Here is a 25,895-nt window from a genome sequence, read left to right on the forward strand (position 1 = left end):
AGGCTGCTCCTTTCTCTACCCCATCACAGATGGTTTCAGTGAGAGGCATTTGTCAAAGAAAATCCACTCAGGGCTAAAACATTCCGTAGAAAAAAACACCTGGTTGGTCAGGTAAGACCATGCACATCATGTTTTGTTACTGATTTTATGCTCAGCACTCTTACAAAGTGAAACTCTTAAATTTCCCCCATGCTGGTGTGCCTGCAGAAGTGCCAGGACAACTCCAGTACTGCCTAGTGTCCTCCACAGTGGCTTCTCCTCTCGCCAGGGAGACCTTGCCTTTGTTTTTTCATGTGGTTAACCGCTCCTCTCACCCAGGTTTGTGTATTTATGGACTTTTCCTTGTGAGGGTGGTGAGGCACTGGCACAGGTTGCCCAGGGAGTTAGTGGATGCGCCACCCCTGGAAACACTCAAGGCAAGGTTGGATGGGATTCTGAACAGCCTGGTCTAGTTGAAGATGCCGCTGCTTATTGCAGGGTTGGACAAGATGAGCTTTAAGGCTCTTTCCGACCCAAACCATTCCAGGATTACAGATCCATGATCTGTGTTTAAGCACAAGAACTTCTGCACTGTAAATAACGAGTCTTTTTATCCCTTGGGCCCAGTGGGGATCAGAGCCTGAGACCAGGATTTCAGCTTCCATCCATGAGTCCACCCACAAAGTGCCCTCGACTTTGCACCAAGGGCGAGTCAAAGCAGCCTGAACACTCACCCAGAGCTTTGTTTGGAGAACATTCCCAGGGCACGTCACGCCCAATCCATTTTTCCTTCTGAAAGTCTCGGAACAAAGCGGGCGATGCTCGGTAACACAAACACACACACACGCACCAAGCACAGCCAGAAATAGGCAGCAAGCAAAAACAAAAGTTACCAGCAAAACAAATTTACAGAAAAACACAACTCCGGGCACGTCTAGACACAGCACTGATTTGGCGGGTGTATGCACTTTATCGCTTGGTGAGAGAAATTGTTCCTTCTCTGTATCATCCCATTCCCTTTTGGTTTTTATTTCAGGACATGTATAATTTTTACTGATGGGGGAGCTGGGGGGGGAGGGTGTGCTAATTTGCACAACCAGATTTGATTTTGCTTCAGAAGCGAGCAAAACACTGAAACGGGCCAATTCATAAAAATGCACTAAAATATTTCACGTAAAATGACCTCACCTCCAGGAATGGAAGCTGAGATTTCACATGCAAAACACAATGATTTGTTACAAGGAGAGCAGATGGGCATCATCCTAAAGGGCAGGAATATTTGTCCATCCACTGTTTCTTTCCTAGAGGATTATTTTCTCATGTAGCAAGAAGAGAAGCCAGACCTTACATCATCAGAAACAATCTCTGGGCATCCACGTGAGAATCAAGCAGGGCACGGATTCAAGTATTAAAAAGAATAGTGGGAGGTTCTTCAACTCTGATTTTAGAGAGAAAAAGGCCTGAAAAAAGAGGTTTTTAATTTATAATTAATAGACATTCCAATCTCCAAGGCAAATTAAAGTTCTCCTATGCGCAGGATTATCCCAAACCCAAAAGAAATGGAAGCTGAGCATTCTCCTTCCAGTCACAAGCCTTTTCTCTTTGATTCCTAAAAGCATCCTGGACATAACAGCACGCCCTCAGTCCATCCTTGGGAGCTGACAGCCTGGCACAGGACAGGGCTGGGAGCACCAGGCCTGGCCGTGTTATGATGAATTCTCTGTTTTAATGATTTGGAGGAAAATATTGTTCGTGAGCTACATAAACAATTTTAATTGGCTTGGGCGCCCAAAATGTGCTTTTTTTGTTTGGCTGCCAAGGTTGCTTTCTCGCTTGCTAATTATGTTTCGCTTTAGCTTTCAGCAAAAACAGGAAATAAAGCATCCATTACTCGAATGACAACTTTTCAACAAGCCAAGATTTCAACATCCATTGTGTAATTTCCGACCCGGAGCCAGCTAGGAGCTAAGTGCCTTTTGAGCCATATATCCCCTCTCACAGGGGCCTTTTGGGCCCCTCGTGCTCCTGAATAATGTTTGTGTGTCTGAAACAGGCCAGACACATTTGCTGCTGCTACCCACTGCCCAAAGAGTTCCCTTTCCTACCACAAGATTTCAAGGATCCTGAAGAAGATCGTCTTTTTTTCCAAGGTCATGGAGTGATGGGAGAAAGGGGAATGGTTTTAAAACGAGACAGTGAGTTTAAATATGAGGAAGAAATCCTTCCCTGTGAGGGTGGTGAGGCTCTGGCACAGGGTGCCCAGAGAAGCTGTGGTTTCCCCATCCTAGGAGGTGTCCAAGGCCAGGTTGGACAAGGCTTGGAGCAATCTGGGATGGTGGAAGGTGTCCCATGGCAGGGAGGTTGGAATGAGATGGTTTTTAAGGTCCCTTCAAAGCTAAACCATTCTGTTATTCTGCGGTTCCAGGTGTCAGGCCAAAGGATGCCCACGTGCCTGGAAATCAAACTGCAGAGTTTTTAGGAGAAGATTAAATGATGGTTTCTCCTCCCTCAGGTGAAAACATGGTGGTCCCAAGCCCCAGCACCACAGAGGAGTGTTGGACTGATGAGTGTGTGTGTTTTCCTTTTACATCTCTGTTTCTTTAGTGCTGATATTGATTCTAAGCTCTGATTTGTCAGGGTTTTTTAACAAGCCTTGCGAGTTAGGCTTTTTTTCCCCCTCCTGAGATGCCCTGTCTTTTGTGGTTTCAAAACACACTTTCAAAAGCATCCAGAATGGATGCTCTGTGCCACTTCCCAGCTCAGCTGTGGAGGAGAAGCTCTTCTTCCTTGTGTTCAGCCAACTGAGCTGTTCTTGGCAAAGCAAGCAATAGGTACCTACCACATGGTGGGGGTGAGTGAGGATGCCCTTTAAATTACCTATAAAACCCTTTGATTCAAACTGCTGATGTTGCCATAGGCAATTTGCTAAGCTTATTGATCATCTTCTGTTTAAATTAAAGTTTGATGTCCTGGAACAGGCTATTCAGCACCAAGAGCTAATGGGATGGGATGAGATACAGGGAGCCAGAGAAACATGCACACGGGGGAAATGGATTGTGGTCAAAAAGAAAAAAAAAGAGGGTTATATGCTGAATAGGTTCCATGGGTCAGTTAGCAATAAATATTGTGGTTGTAAAAGAGTCCAGTGTGGATGTTGGAGGTGGAGATTTGTCTGTGTAATTAAAGGGAAATGGGCAGCTTGATAGAAAACTAAAAATTTCAGGGAAAGGAAGTGAAAAAACGAGTGTTATGATTTATTATAAGTGTGTGCTTAGTGATATCTGCCGGAAATTCCAGCTGCCCCAAGTTTTTTGCTAAGTTGGGTGCGATTTGAGCCAGTACAGGCAAGAGGTGATCAAGGTAAACACTGGCCAAGAAAGTCGGGAGAGGTTGTACCTGGTCGATGTGCGTCTGTCTCTCCGTCTCTCAGTCAATCATACAATCATTCACAGTCACACAAAAGAAATCTTTGGAATGAAGAAAAATCATGCTTTCATGAAGAATTAAAGATTCCTTGCCAGAGCCCTATCCAGCAAGTCTGAGGCTTTTTTTTTTTTCCCCCATGAAAATCAATGTTGATTTCCTGGTTTTAGATTAGTTTTCAAGCTTTTCAGTATTTTCACTGCACACCACCACATTTGCCCTAAAGTTAATGGAACATGCACTTGCTGAAAGGATATCAAGATAAATTCTATGGGCGTTACCAGAGCTACAACTGAGAGAACAATGAAACTTTTCCAGGCTAGGCACAGAATTTTGCCCAGAGTGACCTAGGAAGTAATTTCATAACCACCCCCCAGACTTATTAAAGCTGCAATAGTAAATAGTGGTCCTGTCAGATGTCCACCAGCAACTGGAGCAACCCGGGCTATGGAAGGTGTCCCTGCCTACGGCAGAGGGTTGGGATGAGATGGACTTGAAGGTCCTTTCCAACCCAAAGCATTCCAGGATTCTATGAACATCTTGAGATAGGCTGACTGCTGCTGCTGATTTTGGCAGGAAAGCTTCAGATATTCTCCTTTTATCCCAAACATTGCTGTGAAACTGTAAGCCCGTTAATCCTTTAAAAAGGAAAGTCTTGCAAGATACAGACTTACTCATAAGCCATCAAAGCATCCAGGATTTTTGTTTCTGAGCCCACCCACTTGGCATCCACAGCTTCCCTGGGCAACCTGTGCCAGGGCTTCAGGGAAGGATCAGGGAAGAATTTTTGCCCACCTAACCCTGTCCTCTGTCAATGTGAAGCCATTCCCCCTTGTCCTGTCCCCCCAGGCCCTTGTCCGAAGTCCAGCACTTTTGGAGGCCCTTTAGGCACTGGAAAGGGCTCTAAGGTCTCCCCAGAGCTTTCTCTTCTCCAGGCTGAGCCATGGAGCCTCGGGAGCTGCCGTGGTGGCCAGGAGGAGCTATCACAGGAAGCCATCTGTGCACAGGCAGCTCTGCAGGAAACCCCGCCAGCCCAGCACCCATCTTTCATTATTATTTCCCTCCCTGGCAGTTTTTCTCCTTGACACTTTCCCCAAAACGACACCGGGGAGGAAGTGAGTTGTCAATTGAGCAGCATCGCTTGTTCCCGGCCGTGGAATGCAAAGTGCTTTAGTTAAGAGCCAGGGCCTATTTATTGGGCACTTGTTTCCTGTAGGCACAGCCAACAGGAAATCTACTGGAAATAGAAATAGTTAGAAAACTACAGTGGGTGCTTTTAGAATCATAAAAATCACAGAATCAGCTAGGTTGGAAAAGATCTTGAGGATCATCAAGTCCAACCACCCAAGTTTTCCTGAGACAGGTGATTTTTGTCTGGCCAGGAATTCATGCTCATTGTTTTAGTGAGTTCTCAAAACCACAGAAAGTTGTGAAACGGGAAAAAAAATCAACGAGTGGACAAAACCTGATAAAAACTTCCAACAGCTCAGAGAAAAGCAGTAGTACAGAATGTACCTGTAGGATCCCAATGGACACTCCTCTCTAGAAGCAACGCCAATCCCACCTTTCAAACTGAAGTTATATCTTTTCCACGGATACATAATGACTTAAATAGACATTAATTCTACAAGAATGGCCATTCATTCGGAAAGAACCACAGGGTGGTGGGAAGAGAACACAAAAAATGCTGCTGAGATTGCAAACCATCCTATTGTTCGTATTGTCAGTGCAATATTAGGGCACTAATCCCACCTGGAAAATATTTTTCCTCTGCCCACGCCACTGGTTATGCAATTATTAATTACATCTCATATTACGTAAAACAACAAAAATATCTCTAGAGTATTCTCTGAACTGTTGATAAAATCTTTTCAATTGAAACTGCCAATCTATAAAACAAATCTAAAATCTAAAAAAGCCCTAAGTAGGGTTTATCAATTCAGTGTAGATAACGTTATTCTAGGAGTCTGGTGATTCTACTTGTGCTATCTTAAAAAAAAAAAAAAAAAAAAAAAAAAGAAATCATAATTCAGCCCTTCCCCAAACATAAGCTTAGAGTAAGCTCAAAGCCTGTCATTTCTGCTGTACTCTGCTGTGGGGAGCACCACTGGATTTTGTTTCACCTGAGGAAGGCAGCAAGAAACTCAAGAAGATGCTCCAGAACACGCTGCCCAGGGCAGGGCTGGAGTTCCCATCCCTGGAGGGATTTAAAAGCTATGTGGATGTGGCACTTGGGGACATAATTTACTGGTGGCCTTGGCAGTGCTGGGGGAACAGTCTCAGAGGGTTTTTCCAGCCTAAATTATTCCAAGAGCTAATCTGTAACTGCACAGTCAGGATTTTGCTGGGGCGGTGTAACAGCTCAGGTAAATATTCTGCTTTTAGGTCTGTCCCAAGTTTCCTACTCAGCAGGTAGTAAAGGAAATAGGAAATCAGACCTCAGGAAGGCCGAGAAGACATCTCTGAGCCTGAAGGAGAAGTTCCCAAAGCAGAAATCCCTCCAGTCAACAGGGCTGTTGCGGACTGCCCTGCCCTGCAGCAGCCCTGCAGCTGCAGCATTACCCAGCTGCAGGGGCAGGAATTGTGCAAGAAGCTCAATCGGCACTGAAATGCGGAAGGAAATAATGTGTTAAATGATTTAATTCTCTGAGCTCACTTTGTTCCTTACAGATAGACCCAGAATCGGGGCTGATTATAGTGCCTTGTTTTGATTAACGGAGGGAGATCTGAGACGGAGACATTTCTATCGGTTTCAAAGAGTTCCCACATCTTGTATTTTATTTTCACAGTGGGGTCAGGAATTCAAAGAACATTTATCTTTCATTCTTTATAGCTAAAAAATTATTTTCAACGATGCCAGTTTAATGCTAGTCAACTCCAACTGACCTTATTATACTTCAGTGGAATTACTCCAGATTTACACCCGTGGAACTAGGTGGACTTTATCTGATGCTAAATGAATTTATAGGCTTTGAGTACTCTGTATACGCTTGTTCCACTTCCTGGGGAGTTTGCTGGGATTTAAGGGTGATCAATTTTTTTAGGTGTGTTTCAGCTCTACATATTCCATCAGTCAGGTAATGCAGCCAGAATTTGGAAGTTAATGGGCCAAGTGCAGACTCAGATGCAGCCTGGGATGCTGTTGAGGCCAGGTTCCCCACCAAACCATCACTCCTGCTGCCAGCACCTGACAAATCCGAGCTCCTCTGTGCTGCTGCAGGAGATTAAAGCAACATTTCTTTTGTACTACCCAGTAATCTTTATGTTGGGTGGTAAAGTTAATGTACGGGATTGTCGCTCAACCCATTTCACACCAAAGAGCCCAGAGCAGTTCTGAGCCAGCAGTCTGGAGGTGAGAGCATCACCCACCCATTCCTCAGCCTCAGAGGATGTGTGGAGCCGCTAAATGAATCATTAAAAAGAATTGAGAATTCCCGAACCGTTGTAACTACTGAAAACACCTCCACCCCCACGAGTCCCCAGCTCTCAGGAATGCCAACTCTCTCTCGGTTCGGTGGGAGAAATGTGTTTTAAACAACTCAGTTCTTTACTGCGTGTGTTCCTGTTCACAAGGAGGGGAGACAGGCTTGCAGAGCCCATTAGCTGTTCCACATGCACATCCATTGGCAAGGGGAATTAGTTTCTGGCTGGCACACAGCCGCTGGGTAACACAAAGGACAGACTCCTTTAATCTTCGGCAGCAGCATAGTGGTGTCCAGGCTTGTCAGAAGCTGCAGGAGGAGTGATGGCCGTGCTGCTGACAGCCTTCTAATTGGGTAGTAGAAAGCAGCTATAAAGGATGTGTTTGTGCCAACAAGTGTGGCTTGACATCAAGAGAGATGTGCCGAGGAGCCAAGGGGGAACGCAGCAGCGCTGGATGCGCTCCGAGCCCGGCGGGGCTGGGGTCTCGCAGCCAGCAGAGCTGAGCTTGGCTGTGGTGCTGGAAAGCTCCAGCAGGGAACACATTGCTCGAGTGCAATCAGGAGTGCTTGGCCTGGCTGCTCTGCCAAGACGAGCTGTCTGTTGTCCTTGAGCTCTAGAGAATCATGGAATGGTTTGGGTTGGGAGGGACATTAAAGACTATCCCATTCCACCCCCTGACACAGCACAGAATATGGGAGGTGTGAGAGCCACAAGCACAGGAAAGCATTTGCCCACCATGGGTTTGCCCACTGATCCTGATTCTCTTGCTGCATACCCCACAGCCACCAGAGCTCCCCATGCTGCCTGCTGCACTGCTGGGATCCAGCAGCCAGGACCTCCTGTGTCAGCCCCTGCTCCTCCAAATCCTCTGCAAAGCAGCGCCAGAGCTGACAGAAAGTTCACGCTGAAAAACACAGGTGGCTGTGTGACAGTGCCTTCACTTAAATATTAATAGGGGATGCTGAATAATTCCAGCTTGAGACGTCGCTGGAAGGCTGGCTGATAGGGAGTGTGTGATAGGAGCTGCTGCACCTACCTGTCACTGTGCTTAGGTGACTGCAGCTCAGTCAAAGGGGAATTGAACCACAAATTAATCTAAGAGCGCTTAGCCCTGTGGTTTTGGAATTAAATGCCTGCTATAAATATAAATAAAGGCTGATGGACTCGCTGCCTAAAATATCTGGGAGAGAGCTGTAGCACAGGCAGGGTGAGAGGTGCCTGGCCTCAGGTGCAGGCTCTGGCTGGGACAGAAAATGCAGGGAAGCATGTCCAGGCTTCCCAAGGCTTTGTTGTTTTTCCTGACAACCAGGAAGAGAAGCTGAATCTCCTGAGTGGTGACATCAGTGAAAAGGTCCCCAAAGGGCTTAGAAACCAGAAAGGAGAGCTCCGGGGAAGGGTGCACTCCAAAGTGGTTCTTCTTCTTCCTCTTCTTCTTCTGGGCTTATTTCCACCTGAGAGCGGGCCAGTGGCACCTGGTCCATACATGAGGGAAGAAAACTCAGCAGTGGGTGGATGGTGGTGACCAGATGGGGTGGGACAGGACAGGATGCTCTGCCAGCAAACTGCTCAGCATGCCAGCTCTCCTGCTTTGGCACACACCTGCCCTCCCCACGTCCTGCCAGAGTGGGGAGATGGCACTGCTGGCAGCTGTGGAGCTCCTCCAGAGGCGAGCCAGGGGCTTCGGAGGTGACTGGTGCAGAGAGAAGAGGCATGGGGATTGCAGTGAGAGGACTTCAGAGACTGGCTATTTTAAAAATGTGTCAGGACTGATGAATACTCCAACAAACATGATTTTGATGGGGTCACCGTGAAGAGATGCATAACAGCATGGAGAGACCCCAGTAGTGCTGGAACCAATGCTCTTTTCTCCCTGAAAAGACACTTCTCCACAGACTTGCGTGTGTGGGGAGCCAGACAACTCATACCCGTGGCATCCAGAGGCAGCTAATAATTCCCTCCATGGTGGAGTGCAGCATGTTCCACTAACATCTGCAGTAACTGGAAATTTACCCATCCAATTTTCTCCTCTCCCCCAGCCACAAAGGGAGACCACTCCAATTATTTTTCAGACAGAATTAAGGCTGATGTTTACCATTATCTCCCTGGTAACCCTCTCCTCATGACTACATTATGCAACATAATTGTAAAGCTGCCTCAGCTCACTTGGGTTGTTATTAAATGCACTCTGCTGCTTTTATTTTTTTTCCCCCCAAGGTCAAGGTTAGTAATTAGGTGGCTGGTATGCTTGGGACAGAGCCTTGTTAGGTAGGAAAAAAATTAGAAGGAATTTAAAGGATGCATCAGGCATTCCCAAGTGATGAAATGTCGTCAGCAGAGGATAGGCCAGTGAAGGAAGGAGAATTAGGGGACGTGAAGTGGTCCAGCACACAGGTCTGCAGATGGAACTTGGACAGACTCAGGGCGTGAAACATGTTGGATGAATTTCCAGAGGGAATGTGGGAAAGCAAGCGCTGATATTGCCAGCTGAGGTGAGCGTGGCTCCTCTGCGCTGCAGCTTTAATTGGAGCTGGTGGAACAATAGTGAATCGAGCTGTTTGTTTTTCTTCTGGCTGGTTTCTCTCCAAAGGTCCATGCTGCTTGCACATGAAGTGTCAGCACCTTATTGTGCACAGCAGGGGGGTTAGAATGAGATGCTCCTGCAAGGTCCCTTCCAAGCCAAACCACTCCATGATTCTTTGATTACACAGTCCCCAGGCCACGTCTTCTTGGGGATTTGCCTGTGCAATGGGATGGGGCAGCCACTCAGCAGGAGTTCTCACAGTTTCCCTGGTCCATGTGAACTAGGTGACATCAGACTTCCTCATTAAATCCACGTCCTAATACACTTAATTAGAGAATATTGCTTCATTGCATGTTGAACCCTAGGAGGAATTAAGAGCAGAAATAACAACGTTCCATGGGGGAACAAGAAGACTGATGAACCCATCATAATTCCATGTGGAATTATGTCAGATTTCCTGGTAACATTGCTGGTTAGTGCCAAGGTTATTGAATCTACCTGGTGGCTCTCTCAGGTGGTGACATGAAGGAGTGTGTTGACTAGAGCCTGTAATCTGGAAAAGCTGCTTTTGTTGGGAAGCAGCTTGGAAAGGAGCACAAGATGAAGACCTGTAAGTCTGCAAGTGTCTCTCTTCACAAATGCATAATTATATACATACTACATAGAAATGTGGGGAAAAAAATCCAACAACATAAATATATAAATATATATACATATCTGTGTCTGTAGACATACACAGGAGAGCCTCAGCTACAGTCTCTGGTTGTCTCTGACTCCCTCTGAAATTTTCCCTGAGGGAGTTGCATTCCTAAGTCACCATTTATTTGCTGAACTGGAAGTATTTGCGGGTCCAGCTCAAAGCCCGTTTTGGTTCAGATGTGTCTCTCCCTTGACATGAATGGGTTGGGATCAGATGTTTAATGCCAAAGTCAAAACTCTCCCCAGTGCTCTACTGGGGTCATTCCCATGCATCAGCATAGGAGAGAGTACTTACCATGGAAAAAGAGGGAATTACTTGACAGGACTGTACTGTAGAGCAGTAGCCTTATGAAAACCATGACAGAGTAATTGGATCTGGCTTGTGTGCAAGGCAGCAAGAGAAATCAATAAAAGAAAAGGGAAGAAACGGAGAGGGGGAACCTTTCACGTTTTTGCCGTGAAATATCCCTTCATCTGACTGCCTGTAACTAACTTTTCATCATCCCTGATGTGATCTGTAATTGAAGATTTCTCTGGGCTATAACCACAGTTGCTGGGCTGGGTGTGGGATTTTTTGGTGGTTTGGTTTTTTTTTTTTTTTTTTTTTTTTTTTTTTTTTTTTTTTTTTTTTTTTTTTTTTCTCTCTCTCTCTCCTCTTTGCTGCTTGTGGGAGAAAATAAGGCAAAACAAAACAAAACTTTGTAACTGCCCAGACCTCTTTATGCACCCGGATCCTTATCTAACGTCTGGACCTCACAGTCCCAGGGCAAACCTCACCCTGAGTGTGGTTTTTATTGTTTTGGTTTGTTTTCTTCCAGTTCAAAGGAAGGGTTAAGCCCCAAAAAGAGAAGTGTGTCCTTGGTCATAAGACTGTAAGTTCTCTGAGTCACACTTCACCAAAAGCCTCCAAAGTGTGTTCAAGCCAGTGCACGTGGCCATCACTCAGTGACAACTCCTCATCCTCTCTATTCACCTCTGACCTCGAGGTTAGAAAATGTGCTAACTAGGAGAATGATGAGGAGGGTTTTACATGAAAAAAAAAACCAAACAAAAAAACAACAACAACAACAAAGAAAACCCCCCAATAAGATCAAAACAGCACTTGTGGAGAGCACACAGACCAGACCAGAACTTACTGGCTGAAACAAAACTTCCAGGTTCATGAAAAGGAAATAATTAATAATTTTTTTTTGGTCTTTGAATTATGTGGTGCCCTTCATGCCATTAATATGACACTGTGCTGATATAAGTAACTACTGATACAGCATTGGTTCTCCAGTGGCACAGTCTTGTCGCCTTGGCAGCAGCTGGTTATACAGAATCATGAAATCACAGAATGGTTCGGCTTGGAAGGGACCTCAGAGATCTCCAAATTCCTCCTGAAATATTCTGTGTTCTTGAAGAGAGACCAAGGTTCTTGTTCTGTGGTGTCAAATTTGGGTTCAAAAAACCCAAACCAACTCAAAATTTCCATTACTTCAGAGCCTCATCCCAGGGACTGGAAGGTCATGGCTTCAGTCCAGTGTGTGGTGGGAAAGAGAAGGATTCTTGCAAATAGGTGGGTTGGAGTGGAGTAGTGATTCTATCACCAAATGGTGGCTCAGCAGCAGAAGACAGCCCAAATTACAGAAATCCTGATTCTTTTTTGCCACCTTTTGTGTTAATTGTTCACCTTTAGTCATGCTCCTGATTCTTCTCTCCCACAGAAAGCATTAACAGAAAATCTAGGCCACCCACCGTCACCGAGATTTAATTCTTCCATCTATGCAGAGACTTCAATCTTCATAAACTGCATTTTTAGGCAACCAGCATTACTGGCTATTGAGGACAGCAAAGTTAATCTTACTGAACACAGACCTCTCTAAATGAGGGTGACCTGAAATAGCTCAATAGTATCCATAAGCTATAGCGGGGATAAAGCTGGGATATACCAAGGGAATAAAGGTAGGAACAACCTGAGGCTGAGGGGTGATGATGATATTTTGGCCTTCCAAAAGCAAGCTGAAAATAGTCCCTGAGTGCAAGAGAGGATGTTTCTTTGGAAACAGACACGTTGAGCTATTTCTTTAGATTACACCACTCATAGAAATGATGCAGCTTTACATTAAATTCCCATTGAGAAACATCTAGAAAAGTCCAGCTGACTTATTCATGGCACATTATTCCAAGCCCCGAATGCTAAATGTAGTCTCTAACAGCAGATTTGACCTCAGGCATGCTCCAATAATTAGTCTATAGCGTGATCTTTATTAATAAAAGTTAATTGAAACCAAAACTCATCCCTCAGGATTTTCAATCAATGAACACACGTACACACACACACAAAAGAGCCACGCTAAAGAGCACTGGAAAATCCAGCTTTACAGAGAAAGAAACAATGGAAAGAAAAGCCCTCACTAAAAATAGTGCTGGTCTTTTTGTGCCTGGGCAGGAAATGTCAGCACCACCAATTCCAGCGCTGAATAACGCTTTGTCTTTGGGAACGTTATTCAGCAGGAGGCAAAAGTAAATCAACAGCCAATTCTGCTGAGGAAAGTAAACATTTGCAGATGGGAAAATTGAGGCAAAGAAGTATTGAGGGACCTGCTCAAGGTGAAGAAAAAAGAAGTGTTTCTTGATTACTTCGTCATCTGTTCCAGTGGGACAGAAAGTCCTCAATTGTAAAGGCCTAATTTCACTGTCCAGAGCAAGAGTTTATTATTGGTAAACCAAACAAATGAAAATGGAGTTGTCCCAAAAAGGTGTATGTCGTTGTTCCTCAGAGGTATTTGAAGATGCAGCTCTTGGTCTGCATTCTGAGGACCTTCTTGCTGAGCTTTTTGCTGTAAATCCAGCTTTTTTTCCACTTCTCTTTGCTCACGACTTTGCCTGGAATCTCTCCTTCACAGGACCAAGAGAAAACAAGAAATAATCTCACAGTTTTAATTACAATTACTTTAGATGAGGAGACAGATGGTGCTTGCAGGCCCGTGGAGTGATCCCAGCACTATCACGAGTTCTGTGCTTAAAGATCTGACAGGAAAGTTTGTTCTGGATCTGACTGAAAAAACGAAACACATACAAATTGTCCTCTTCAGCTTCTACATTGCACATTGCTCCACTAACTTTATGCAGAGAAGCTTTCTGCAGGTGAAGGTACTGATCTGGCAGGGAATGCCCCTCGTCTGTCCATCAGTGCATGTCCTCAGCTATGAATATGAGAAATATCTCATTATCTGCCAGACCTGAGGTGGTCCGAGCAAAGCAAGGAATTGCAAACCTTAAAATTTGTGGTTTTTTTTCCAATAATCGCTGTCCACTGTGTATTGTAAGTCTTCATTTTGACGTTGTTTTTCTAAGGAATTAAGTCATTCTTTATGTGCCAATGTTGATGCTTTTGTCTCTCATCAAAACTTTTGAACTCTTTTAGATACACAAAGGAACAGAGGTCTTAAATATATTAATTTCCTGTGAATTTTGGGAAAATAAATAGAAGAGGGGCAGCAGGCCAGTGAGTCTGCAGTGTGTGCACAACTTTTGAGACCAGAACATTTACTGGCATTATATAGTTGCACATATTGTTCCATCAGGAGTTTATCCAAATATGAGTACCCCAATCATAAGGGAAATTTTGCCTTTTATATTTTAGAAGTTTATGTTTTATTAAACCTTGAGAACAGAAGAAACCAAGCTCATAGATGTGTCTTGGGGTTTTTAAAACATGTTTGATGTCCTTCTGCGTGTTTTTGAGCCACCTTTAATTCAGTTTCTAATTCTTTTTTTTTAACTAGGTGAAGTTCCTGACAGATTTTTTTTTAATTTTTTTTTGTCTTGCAGTAGTTTAGTTATTCAGTCTTCTGGCAAAATTTACGTTTATTTTACTTTGCTGATCACAGGGTAAACACACCAGAAATTAAATAGTTATCATATAATTCAGTCCTGTCTGCGAAAACCTCACAGAAGAGCCTTTTCCTTCAACAGAAATGACAGTGACTCTCCTGCTGTAATAGCTTAAAATACATTGGAGATAATGTGCTTAAAGAATAAGAAAGATGTGTTCTAATGACCAGTGATAGCTCTAAAGTATTTCAAGAGCTTGGTTCAAAGCCCCTTGAAAGGAATAACAGTCCTTCTGCTGACATTACTAATCTTGGGATCGGGCTCATTAATGTATTGCAGATATTATATCCCCAGCTGCCAAAAAGCTGGGGAAAAAAAGGGAGAATGTAGTCATAAAAATAGACATCAAATACATTTCTCTTCTGGGAATTAATATAGAAGCGAAATATTGCTGCTACTACTACTCTCTGGGGCTTTATTACAGATATTTCTTTACTGTTTTTAAAGGAATTAACAGGGCAAGCAGTTCGCCTCATCCAGAACTCTGCCTCCGGCAAGGGCCAGCGTCTAATGCCACAGAGCCTGGCAAAGGCTTGGGTTGCTGCAATAGTTTTCAGCCAGGCGCTGTAAATCAGTCCTTTCCGGGATGTGCTGTGCTGATGGAGAGGAGGAAAGGTGGGAGGGAAAACAGACATATTCAGGCAAGACTTTCCCCGTCTTTAGCCTCTCTTGGATTAATTGCAGATCGATTCTTGGTACTCGCCGGCTTTTATAGCTCTTAAGCATCACACGGTGCCAGGGTGTAAATTTGTTACACAGCTTGCCAAGAATCCGGGGGGTGTCTGGACGCCAATGTCCACTCGGGGCTATAAATGAGACACGACTGAGCTGACCAGTTTGAACCCTGGGTGGAGAAATAATGCTCGGGATCTTTACCTGTGGCTCTCCAAGCGCCGTACAAACCCATGTGTGCGTGTGGGCATGTGCATGTTCGTGTCAGAGAGGGAGAGGGCGAGCAGAGGGATGGTGAGTGCCGCTCCTCTGTGCAGCCGAGAAGGCGGCACAATCCGGAACCAGGCGCTTATTTATTTCCAGCTCTTGGGATCATTCTCAGGTCGCCCACCTGCCTGCCCACAGATACAGCGTTAGTAAGGGAATAATAACGTGAGAACGCCTCGGCAGCCCCCAGCCCTGGCTCTGGGGAGCCCCGCTCTGTCTCTTTAAGGAACCCAGCGAGTCGTGATGCTGCTGTTTGTATTGCCGAATCCCCAGGAGTGCAGTTAAGAAACGGGCAGCTGTCTCTTTAAGTGTGATTTCCTTCTATTGTATTTGAATCGTGATCAGGAAAAAGGAAATGAAACCAGAGAGCCGGGGCTGAGCCACGGAGTAATAATAATCCCGGGGATGCGGCCGCCGCCGCTCTCAGCGCTGCTGCCCGGGCGCGGAGCGTGCGGGGAGCTGCCCGAGCGGAGGCTCCGCTGAGCGCCGGGCGCGGAGCCGCGGTGGCGGCCGCGGCCGCCGCCCCCCGCCCGCCGCGGGAGCGGCCCCGCCGGCCGGGGCGCGGGGGGAGCGCGGCGGGGATGGGAGGTCAGCGCCGGGGGGCCGTGCGGGGCCGGGGGGGGGGGGGGAGCCGTGCGGGGCCGGAGCGCAGCCCCAGCCCCTGTGTCTCTGTCTGTGTCTCGGTGCTGCAGGAGGAAATCCTGTGAATGTCATCGCGGGGCGGCGGGGCAGCGCGGCTGGCGACAAGGCTCCGCGAGCAGACGGCCTCTGCGGGGGCGGCGGGGGCAGAGCCCACCAGCGGCACGCCACAAAGGAACCGGCCCTGCCAATGTCATCGGCCATCGAGAGGAAAAGCCTCGATCCTTCCGAGTAAGTGCGCGCTTTTTCTCCCCGGTCCCCCCCCGCTCGCAATCGTCCCCGGGAGCCTCGCGGTGACACCCGTCCTCCCCGACGGAGCCGCCGCCGGCATTGTGTGCCCGGCAGCCCCGGAGGGCTTCGGCGGCAGCCCCCGCCGCTCCCACCCTCCTTCCCCCGCCCCGGCCACCGGGCTGCCCCGGCCCCGCGGGGCTGAGGGTGTGGGGCAGCTTGGGGAGAGCCCCCCAAGTTGTAGGAAGGAGCAGCCGGGAGCAGGGAGGCGCAATTCCCCTCGGGCAGGGCACCTCACACTCGCTCATACCACCGCGGGGTGGTGGGGATGCTCGGCGAGAGAGCGAGCATCCCGCTTCCCGAGCGTTCAGGTTTTCCATCCCGAGGGACCCTCTCTGCCCCATCCCCGTTCTGCCCAACTCGCTGCAGCCAGTCAGTGAAAGGTCAGGGCTTTAATCTGCGGGTGCCCAACTTCCACGTTTTCATAATGCAACTTCCAAGAGCTCGTAGAAAGCTTTGGTGGGAGCTGGTTGTTCTGCTGAGAGCATGCAGACAGACTTGATGGACGGGATGTAGGAGACGAGAATTTCCCTCCCTGGATTCCCCACTCAGGGAAGGGACCGGCTGCCGTGTCCAGATCCAGGCGTTCTCCCGGGCTGTGCTCCCGCCGTCCCCGTCCCGTTCCTGCTGCACGCCTAGGGATGGGAACTCAGGCACAGACCCAGGGTCACTCCAGCCTAATTAACTGCACTTAGGCTTGTCTGCGATCGCGATAAGAGAGATGAAAAAAGAAATAATAATATAAAATCGCCGCTTCCAGATAATGCTTAAAACATCGCTCTCAGTAAATTGAGTCATTCGTGGTTTGTTTCCTGTGAGATACTAAAAATGCCATCGCTGGGAGCCCGGAGTGAGCACATGGGAACCGCTGCTTTTGGGGATTAAATCACTTCATTCCACGATGTTTTACATGTTACGTTTTCTTTTAGGCCTTTTTTTTTTTTTTTTTTTAAGGAACGCTAATCCCAGCTCCTAATGATGTCCAGCTTTCAACTACAAAGTTTTTTTTAATCTTTATTTATTTACCTGCCTTGTGTTCTGGTGGCTTAAGTGCTGGCTTAGAAATGCATGGACATCAAAAGCCTAACGCATAAACCAGGACTGCTGTTTCTGCATAAACATCCGTTGGGCTGTTCCAGAGCTTAGGGCTCTCATAGAAACCTGGTTAAGGATTCCCAAACATCCCTCAGATGAAATATTTTGGGGTACACTCCAAAGTTTCAAATAACGGATAATAAAGGATAACGATGTGTGCTTCCTTCTAACTGAAAAGCTCTCAGAAGTTGTCAGCATGGAGCCCACGTGTTAGGAAAGGGAGTATGCGGCCCAAAAGGATAAATTTGGAAAAAGTAGGGCCTAATCATGAGTTCCCCATGATTTTAATGAAGACTCACAGGATGGAGAGCTGGCAGGAGAGGGGTGTTACAACATAGCTTGCAGGGCACAGCAGTTTAAACTTAGAAGGGAGAAACCAGAGCAGAATAGAGCCAGATAACATCTCAGGGCTCAGCTTGCCTAAATAAAAACTGCAGGATCACTTTCTCAGCCCAGAAGTTCTTGACCAGAGGTCGTTGCTCCCTGCTGAAGAAAGTAATTTTTGCCCAGAAAACTGCTGATCCAGTAAATAAGCAGGACTAATACAATTTTTTTCCTGTTGCCTGCTGGAAAGTGGGAGCAGAGCTTCTTCATCAGTGTAGGTCTCCTCTGCCCCCACCAGCCCAGGGGAGGACAGACCAATGACAGAAGCAAATTGCTCAGGGACTCTGTGCTGAAACACTAATCCAATAATATGAAAAAATTTGGGGTCCACTCTACTAGCCACAGGCTTGAAATGAAGCAAGTGCTTAAGGGATGGGTCCAGTAGATTTTTTGATTGACTTCTCTGGCATTTGGGTGAAGCCCAAAACATTACAAAACTGGGTTCAGGCACCATTCTTTCAATTTTTTTGCGGTTCCTTTTTTTTTTCTTTTTCTTTTTTTTTTTTTCTTTTTAAGTTATGAAATTACCCCAAAAGACACAGAAATTCTTAAGAAAGAGGCTTTGAAGAAAATTCTCACTTCTTTTACCAGAACTATCCTAGATCTCCAAGCTTTTTAGAAAAAGGAACAAAATAAGGTGCATAAAGAATCAGTGCTAATATCACAATAAAGATTTGTTCCTCCTTTCACTCACGGATGTGTAAATCCCAGATAATTGAGGTATACTGGCACAGACCCATCCCAGGGGATTCATGTCCTTGGCTAAGGGAAAAAAGAAGTCCTGCAGCAACATGAGGTAAAATGCTGGCTTTATTAAAACCAGCAGTGAGACTTAAACACTTAAACCAGTTGGGCAACAGAATCAGCTGTTCTGTTTATTCATTTTGTGCTGTTCCGACAAGTGACGCCGTCAAGCTTAGTCTCCAGATTTCCATTTCTCAACGGAAAGTGTAAAATCCCTTGGGTGCCTTTCTTAGTCCTGGTGAAAATGAGCAAAAACAAGGACACCACCCCTGCCCTAACCTGTCTGAGCTTATGATTTATTTTGCTTTTCCTTCTTCTGGCGTGGACGCTCTCGGAGCGGGTTTCCCTTGCCCAACGCTCATCTCATTCCCTCAGGGAGCCGGTGGATGAGGTGCTGCAGATCCCCCCGTCGCTGCTGACATGCGGGGGGTGCCAGCAGAACATCGGGGACCGCTATTTCCTGAAGGCCATCGACCAGTACTGGCACGAGGACTGCCTCAGCTGCGACCTGTGCGGCTGCCGCCTCGGCGAGGTGGGCAGGCGCCTCTACTACAAACTGGGCAGGAAGCTCTGCAGGAGGGACTATCTCAGGTGAGCATCCTGCTCCTCACAGCCTTCCTCCCTCCTCCCCATCCTTTGCTGAGTACAGCTGGGAGTAAGGAGTTCATTTGGAACGGCTCTCAAAGCCTGGCAATGGGTGTAACAGCGTCTGCAAGCTCAGGTTTGCAGCATGGGCTCCTGTCATGGGATCCCTGAACTGTTTGGGTTGGAAAGGGACCTTACAGCTTCTCTCCTGTCAGCCCCTCTGCCACCTTCCACTAGGACAGGCTGCTCCAATTCCCTTCCAACCTGGGCCTCCAGGGATAGGGCATCCACAGCTTCTCTGGGCAGCCTGGGCCAGGGCCTCACCTCAGGGAAGAATTCCTTCCCAATATCCAAACTAAACACACCGTCTGTCACTTTAAAGCTGTTTCCCCTTGTCCCATTCCTCCATCCCTTGTCCAAAGTCCATCTCCAACTCTCCTGGAACCCCTATAGGCACTGGAAGGGGCTCTAAGGTCTCCCCAGAGCCTTCTCCAGAGTGCACAGCCCCAGCTCCCTCAGCCGGTCCTCATATTTTTGGGATCCATATGCATATTTTAGTATTGCTGGGATTCTTCAGTAAGTTATGGATAAAACTAGAGATTATCTGCGTTGGTTAGATAAGCAACATGAAGTTGTTTATGGCTAAATCTTTAAAAGTTTTTTTTTTTGGGGGGGGGGAAAAGCATTTTTAATGGAAATAAAAGCAATGCTAGACACTGTGGACAAACCAGAATTATTTGATGAAGAGATCCTAGGACTCAGAGTTGTTGGCATCTGTCATTCCGCACAGACCTGACCCCGTAGGTCCCAGTGTGGCATTCTGGCAAGCAGAAACTGGGAAAAGGGGCTGAATTCCAGCAATCTCCCACTGAGATGGCAATGAAATGATTCCCCTGAATGGTTTTAAGGAGTTTTCTGCTTCTCCCAGTATTGCCTTGGAGCTAAAAGGTGTTTGAACCCAGGCGAGAGGTGAAAGATCACTTGGGTTTTTGGCATTCTTCAGCCTGGTGCTGAATAAGCAAGAATTTGCACATTTTTCAGAATCAGATCCTACAAATACAGTTGTTATGGGTGTTTTCATCAATAACTCTCTACCTGCCTGTTTTGCTGAAATTTCTAAGTAAAGGATTAATTGGAGACAAAGATATTTCACAAAAATTGATAACAAAGGATCTTTACATTCTTGATTAAAATGGATTGATCTTTGCTGTGCTGGTTGTGTTCCATTTCTTCTAATGGATCCCTAAAGTGTCAGGAGGTTTGTGGAACAGAATAATGATATTTGGTATTTTTCCAGCTTTTTTTCTGAAGGCTAATTTACCTGCCAATAAAAACTGAACCAAAATCTCAGGACTTCCTAATTATGCTGTCCCTGGGCTTTGCTGATGGGAATTTTGCTGAGCAAAAGTTAAGGACTGAGTTCTGCTAATGGGACCACTTGTAAATCCAGCAGTGATCCGGTGTTAATTACACTTTCCAGATATTCATTTCATCTTAAAATGGAAGCAACAGGAAGTATGGCAATACAGTTAATGCATTTTCTTGCAGTGAAACCCAACGTTTTTATTTATTTAATAATGCAACAGATAATATCTTCCCTCATTAATGAAAAAATTGGCAACCTTTGTGTAACCTTAGCATTACTTTCACTGGGCAGAAGTAAACACTGACATCTCCTGGTAGACAAAAGGAATTATGTTCTTTCTCCTTAAAGGTCTCTTAATTTACCAGACATCCTTTTTCCAGGTCAGAAGATGATTTATATCAGGCACAGCATATGCAGGAGATGTGTAGGAGGTGGAAAAACTCTTTCCAGAATTAGTATGGAAGTTTAGAAGTCAAACTCACCTGTAGTATTCATCCCTTTTAAGAATAAAATGTCAATATATTCATGCTTCTTTATTACTGATTTGACTTAATAAACTCTGCAGGTCATTCATTAGCGGCTCCTTTTTATAGACAATGTCATGAGGACCTCAGCAGGGTTTCTCCATGTGGATTAATGAGCAGACCACAGCATAAAACTGTCTCATAGGTATTTAGGAGGTCTTAGAATGTGTCCTTCTAAGGAAGGAGAAAACCCATCAGGAGTGACTTCATGGATCAGGAGTGCCTTCATGGATATAGAAATGTTTGAAAGAATTTCCAGTGTGGGAGGCACAGACAAAAGGCAGGAGAGCCTTAGGCCATGGCTTCTCCCAACTCCTTTCCATAAATTACAGAGCAACAGCTTAAGAAAATAAAAAAATTATTAACAAAAGATAATTTCTGTCGATCACAGAAGTGGAAGTGTTAATATGGCACAACTTTATTCAGTGCTCTGGGCAACCCTTGCTCCTCCAATTCAGGATAAGGGCATTGCTCAGAGAAGCCACTTACATTGATAGATTTGAGTAGATTTAGATTGGATATTAAGGAAGAAATTCTTCCCTGTGAGGGTGGGGACGCCCTGGAACAGGTTGCCCAGAGAAGCTGTGGCTGCCCCATCCCTGGAAATGTCCAAGGCCAGGTTGGACAGGGCTTGGAGCAACCTGGGATAGTGGAAGGTGTCCCTGCCCATGGAAAGGGGTGGCACAGGATAGACTTTAAATTTCCTTCCAACTCAACCCATTCTGTGATTTCATCCGAAGTGAGCACCTTGGATTTTCTGTTTCAATTTTTGGTCTTGCAAAGTTTCCAGTTCTGCTGGGCAGCTTCCCATGTGACCTCCCTCTAACTTGGCACCGGTCCTAACGGATCAAGGGTGCTGTGCTCTGGTTTTGATTGGGTTTTCCCCGGCTGGCCAGCTGTGCTCACCTCTGCGCTGTGTCCTTGCAGGCTCTTCGGCCAGGACGGGCTGTGCGCCTCCTGCGAGAAGCGGATCCGTGCCTACGAGATGACCATGCGGGTGAAGGACAAGGTCTATCACCTTGAGTGCTTCAAGTGTGCTGCCTGCCAGAAGCACTTCTGTGTGGGGGACAGGTACCTTCTCATCAACTCGGACATCGTGTGCGAGCAGGACATCTACGAGTGGACTAAGATCAACGGCATGATCTAGCACGGACGTGCCTGGCGCTCTGTGACAGACACCTCCCGGGCCCAGCCGCCCCCAGGAGATCATCCCTTGGCTTGTGGGCTTTGAAATGAGGGGAAACACTGCACAGTGGGCCCCTGGCAGGCAGTGCTACGTAGAATGTAAACTACACCCAGGTGAAGGAGGGAAAGCAAAGCAATAGTAGCTAGACTGACTTGTGTTCACAGTACAGACAGTAACTGACATCAGCTGGCAGCCGGGGACAGACACAGCACCATAACCCATCCTCCCAACTGGAACAGAGTAGGGGCTTCTGTAAAGAGATGTTATGATGTTGTCACCTGCAGACTAGGATTGTGCAATTCCGTTTTCTTTCTGTCTTGTTTTCATTACTGAGTTTAGATGACAAGTTCCCACAATAGGTGTGACGAGGAATACTGGAAGGAAAGAGCCATCCCTCACGTGGTCATTCCATATGGCCTTACACTTTGGGTGGGAGTGATTTTTGCATGGATTTTTTCTTTTTCCTTTGAGAATGAACAGTGCAGCCTCTAGTCCTAAACTCTTCTTTAAAAAACCCTGCTGAATAGTTGTTTTCGGGCACTGCTGTCTCAAGACAAGATGTTCCCCAGATCATTTCTATACAAATATAAATCTAAAGAGTTGTTCAACTATTTTATTAACTTAGATTATATCAATAAAATATTTGTTGTGTGTAGTAAGACTCTGCAGCTTTAATAAAAATAATGAAAGATTTGAGTGTTGTTTTCTTTTTTTTCTTTTTTTCTGAGTTGTGCTGGATTTTTCTGTTTGTATTATTAATTTTATTTTTTTGTAGCAGGATTTCTACTCTTCGTCTGCAGCTGGATCCACTTCAGGTTGCGTTTCAAAGCATAAATGTGAGAACACCAAGAGCTCAGCAAATCTTGTGCTCTTCATGCTAAGAAATTAGATTGTGCTGTAGGAGAAATTAGTGTTGTGTGACACCAAGGCTCTTTGGTGTTTATGAGGACGTTTTGAGGCTGGTTCCAGGTGTTTTGCAACAGACTGAGTCTATCTGATATTGGAGATCGTGTAGGGTTTGGGTCTTTTAGAAAGGTAGCTCATCCTGATTTTGCTTTGGATTATAGAATCCAGGATAATATCACAAGAGCCAATAAACGTATTTAGAAAGAATTCATTTCAGTCATCTTTAAGGCCTCTTCCAACCCAAACCATTCCATGATTCTGTGATACCATTTTCTCTCCAACTTATTTTTCCTGAGGTTAATAGTCTAAGTTTCTTCTTGCCTGTTTCATGCCTCTGATAAACTCTTATTTCTCATCTCTGATTCTACATTATTCTTCCTGATAGTGGGACTACAGCTGCAAGTTGTGTTGAAAGGCACTAAAAATTAAAACTTTTCCCACAACTAAGTAAGTCTGGCACCCACACTGAAGGTGCTTGGCAGGTCCATTCACTCCATCACTACTGACACATCAGCCATAGCACCTAAACCTGTGGCTATCTACTTGACTGTTCTCAATAAACTTGTCACCCAGGGGATGTCCCAGCCACTGATCAGTGACAACGTTCTGCATTTTACAGTGGATATTCTGAGAGCTCTTTTCTTGCTTTTGCTGTCACAAGTAGAGCTGGGGACAAACCCTTTAAATTTCGTTATCAGTGAAATTGGAAACTACACCAAATGAGAACAACATGGAAAGTATAGTTTGAGGGTGCTGATATTTAGCTATTTTCCAGTGATATGCTGACCTCTGGAGGCCACAGGCAGCTGGTTATAATTATAATTATTAGCCTGAATTCCTGCCAGCATAGGCAAGGAAAGGCAATGAAAATACAGCTATCAGCTCTCTTCATTCACAATGGCTCCTTGCAAATATTCTGTCCAGCTAGAAACAAAGCCTAAAGTCATTAATGAGTTCATTTCCAAAGCTTGGTGGGTGTAACCAGGATGCAGAGGTAGGGTGGAGGTGCACAGTGGTTCTCCAGGTCGTGTCACATGTACTCGGAGTGTGAGCCGTAACAGGGCTGATTTTCATGATTTCACCTCACAGAAAACTTTGACTGAAAATTTAGGGCAAGGGGCCTCATGTACATCTGGGCTGAGATCAGGGAAGAGTGTTGATAGCTCAGGGAAATCTTGCAGGTTTGTACTAAGTAGACCAAGACCTGTGTTTTGTTCTCACCTCAGAAAGTGACTTTTGGCAAGGCAGTTCAATATTTTGCTTCTCATTTACCCACTCGTAGAATGGAGATGTTCTCACTTACTCCATAAGAGTTCCTAATGCAAAAGCACTCATTATTTTGTGTAAGGTCTAGTTTACACAGGGAAATATATATTTTTGGACCTAAATGTATGTATTTGTAAAGGAAGGGTTGACAGCAGGTATTATTTTTTATAAGACCACCTGTTTAATTTAGTCCATGTAACTTCGGAAAGAGCTTAAGCTGAACTGGAAAGTGCTAGAAGAGCCACCAATAGAGCAACAGCATTGCTGTCCCCAAATAATTATACCAATTTGTTGCTGGACTTTTCCCTGACAGATTCCCAATGCTTGGTCTCTGAGTCCGGGAGGAGAAAGCAAGCAGATTTCTCTTGGAATTAATGTAAGCAACACTTTACCTCATCTCAGTTATGTTCCTTAAAGTAAGGACTCTCCTGCAAAAACAAGAAAATAAATTTTCCAGAAACAACAGCAAAAAAAGGAAAGCAGAGCTGATTTAAAGTTCTAAGCAAAAAGCACAAAAATCTGAATACGACTTCATCACCGATACTGAAATGCGTTGTCCTTTCCGTGTTTTCGCTATCAGCAGTATTTTAAAAGGCGTATCATCCGTCAAGATTCCCCTTCTTTGTCCCCATTATTCAGTGTCATGGCAGGAAGATGAGAGCATTACCATCCATATCACTTCTTTAATTCCCTGCCCTTGAATAAGGGCAATAAGAGCCCTGCATAATAGAGTTTTCAGCGGAGAGAGTAAATGGGAATCGGTTGTTAATTCAATACAGGATCCAGAAGCCGTCTCTCCCTTCTCTTTTCTCAAGGTAATACTCTGCCTCCAATTGTCATTATAACTGAGAATGAAATTATTTGAATTCTGGACACATCAGCACAAAACCCAAGACTCCCTGCCAATTTCGTTGCCTGCTTGGAAGAGAACATCAGAGAGCATCACTCATTTATACGACTGCCAGCCTGAGACTGTAAATTCAGAAAACAAGGAGGCCTCAGGTGCTGCACTTTAACAGGTCTTTCTGCTCCTGAATCTGCCCCCCTCACACACAAGGTAACATTTTATCTCTGAAAGGCAAAGCTTTCAAGCATCTGCCAGAGCACACGCTCTGTATGGCCTGAATGTGAATTGAAAATGAGACTATTAAGTTTATTAATTGATATCAGTGACTTAAGGCTTTGAAGGAAATTCATGGCACTCGGGAAAATAATCTATAAAGATTTTTGTTGCTCTAAAAAGACAGTGCAGCATCAGCTTATTTCACTTGCAGCAGGTTCATCTCTTTTATGAGGCACATACTGCACTGCAGGCAAAGGGAATTTTAATGGACACTGGAAAAAAAATTATCTATTCCTCTGTCCCACAACAACTTAAAAAACCATAAAAAGACACAGAACAGAGAGATTGAGATATGCTATCGCAAAACATTCAAGGCACCATAATTAAATTAAGATTCAGTAGTCTGTCAGAGAGATGAAGATTAAACTGGCAGTAAGTTGAACCGTGTTTGAAGCAACTTGTTCCCTCCTGCTGAGGGTTGCTTTGTACCAGGCTAATGAGAAGGCATGTCTCAGAAAGGTTCCTAACAAACCAGCAGATCGCTGATGGTAATTAATCAACGTGGTTTGCAGGAGCATACACCATGTGCCATTTTCAAGTGCCTTGCAAGCATTAATTAATGTGTTATTGTATTTCTTGCTCCCATTTTAAGCCACAAACCCTGCCCCATAGCAGGCTGTGCATGACAAATTTCGATTTTTAAAAGATTTTCAGGGAAGAGATTTTTCTTTTTTTAGTGAAAAATTGAGTGCACCTTTTGCTAAGTGCTCTGTGATCAGCTCTGCTCTGTATCTGGCAGATTCTGTTTACATTTACAGCTTGGCATAAGGCAGCAAAGAGGGAATGGACCGCAAGAAGGTTGATTCTTGTGAAGGTGCTGGAACTGTAGGAGAGGAAACAAGGAATGTTGTAACAGGAAGCGACTAGGGTGATGGAAAGCTGTTGCTTTGCGGTGTTGAGAGAGAAATAACTTTTGAAAGCCGTGA

The 25,895-nt window shown here is 45.4% G+C and overlaps 1 protein-coding gene across 1 annotated transcript; it reads left to right on the forward strand.

Moving 5' to 3' along the window:
- The first annotated feature begins 15,249 nt into the window (after positions 1–15,249).
- Positions 15,250–22,370, forward strand: LMO2 (LIM domain only 2). The gene is made up of 4 exons (XM_066187414.1): positions 15,250–15,451; positions 15,556–15,733; positions 18,389–18,604; positions 21,416–22,370. Exons 1-4 carry the CDS (start codon positions 15,445–15,447, stop codon positions 21,633–21,635), a joined length of 621 nt encoding a protein of 206 aa, XP_066043511.1. The 5' UTR covers positions 15,250–15,444; the 3' UTR covers positions 21,636–22,370.
- Positions 22,371–25,895: the final 3,525 nt, after the last annotated feature.

Source organism: Chamaea fasciata, unplaced genomic scaffold (genome assembly GCF_029207755.1).
Source record: "Chamaea fasciata isolate MVZ Bird 193981 ecotype frontalis unplaced genomic scaffold, bChaFas1.0.hap1 SCAF_7, whole genome shotgun sequence".
NCBI classification, from domain to species: domain Eukaryota; kingdom Metazoa; phylum Chordata; class Aves; order Passeriformes; family Sylviidae; genus Chamaea; species Chamaea fasciata.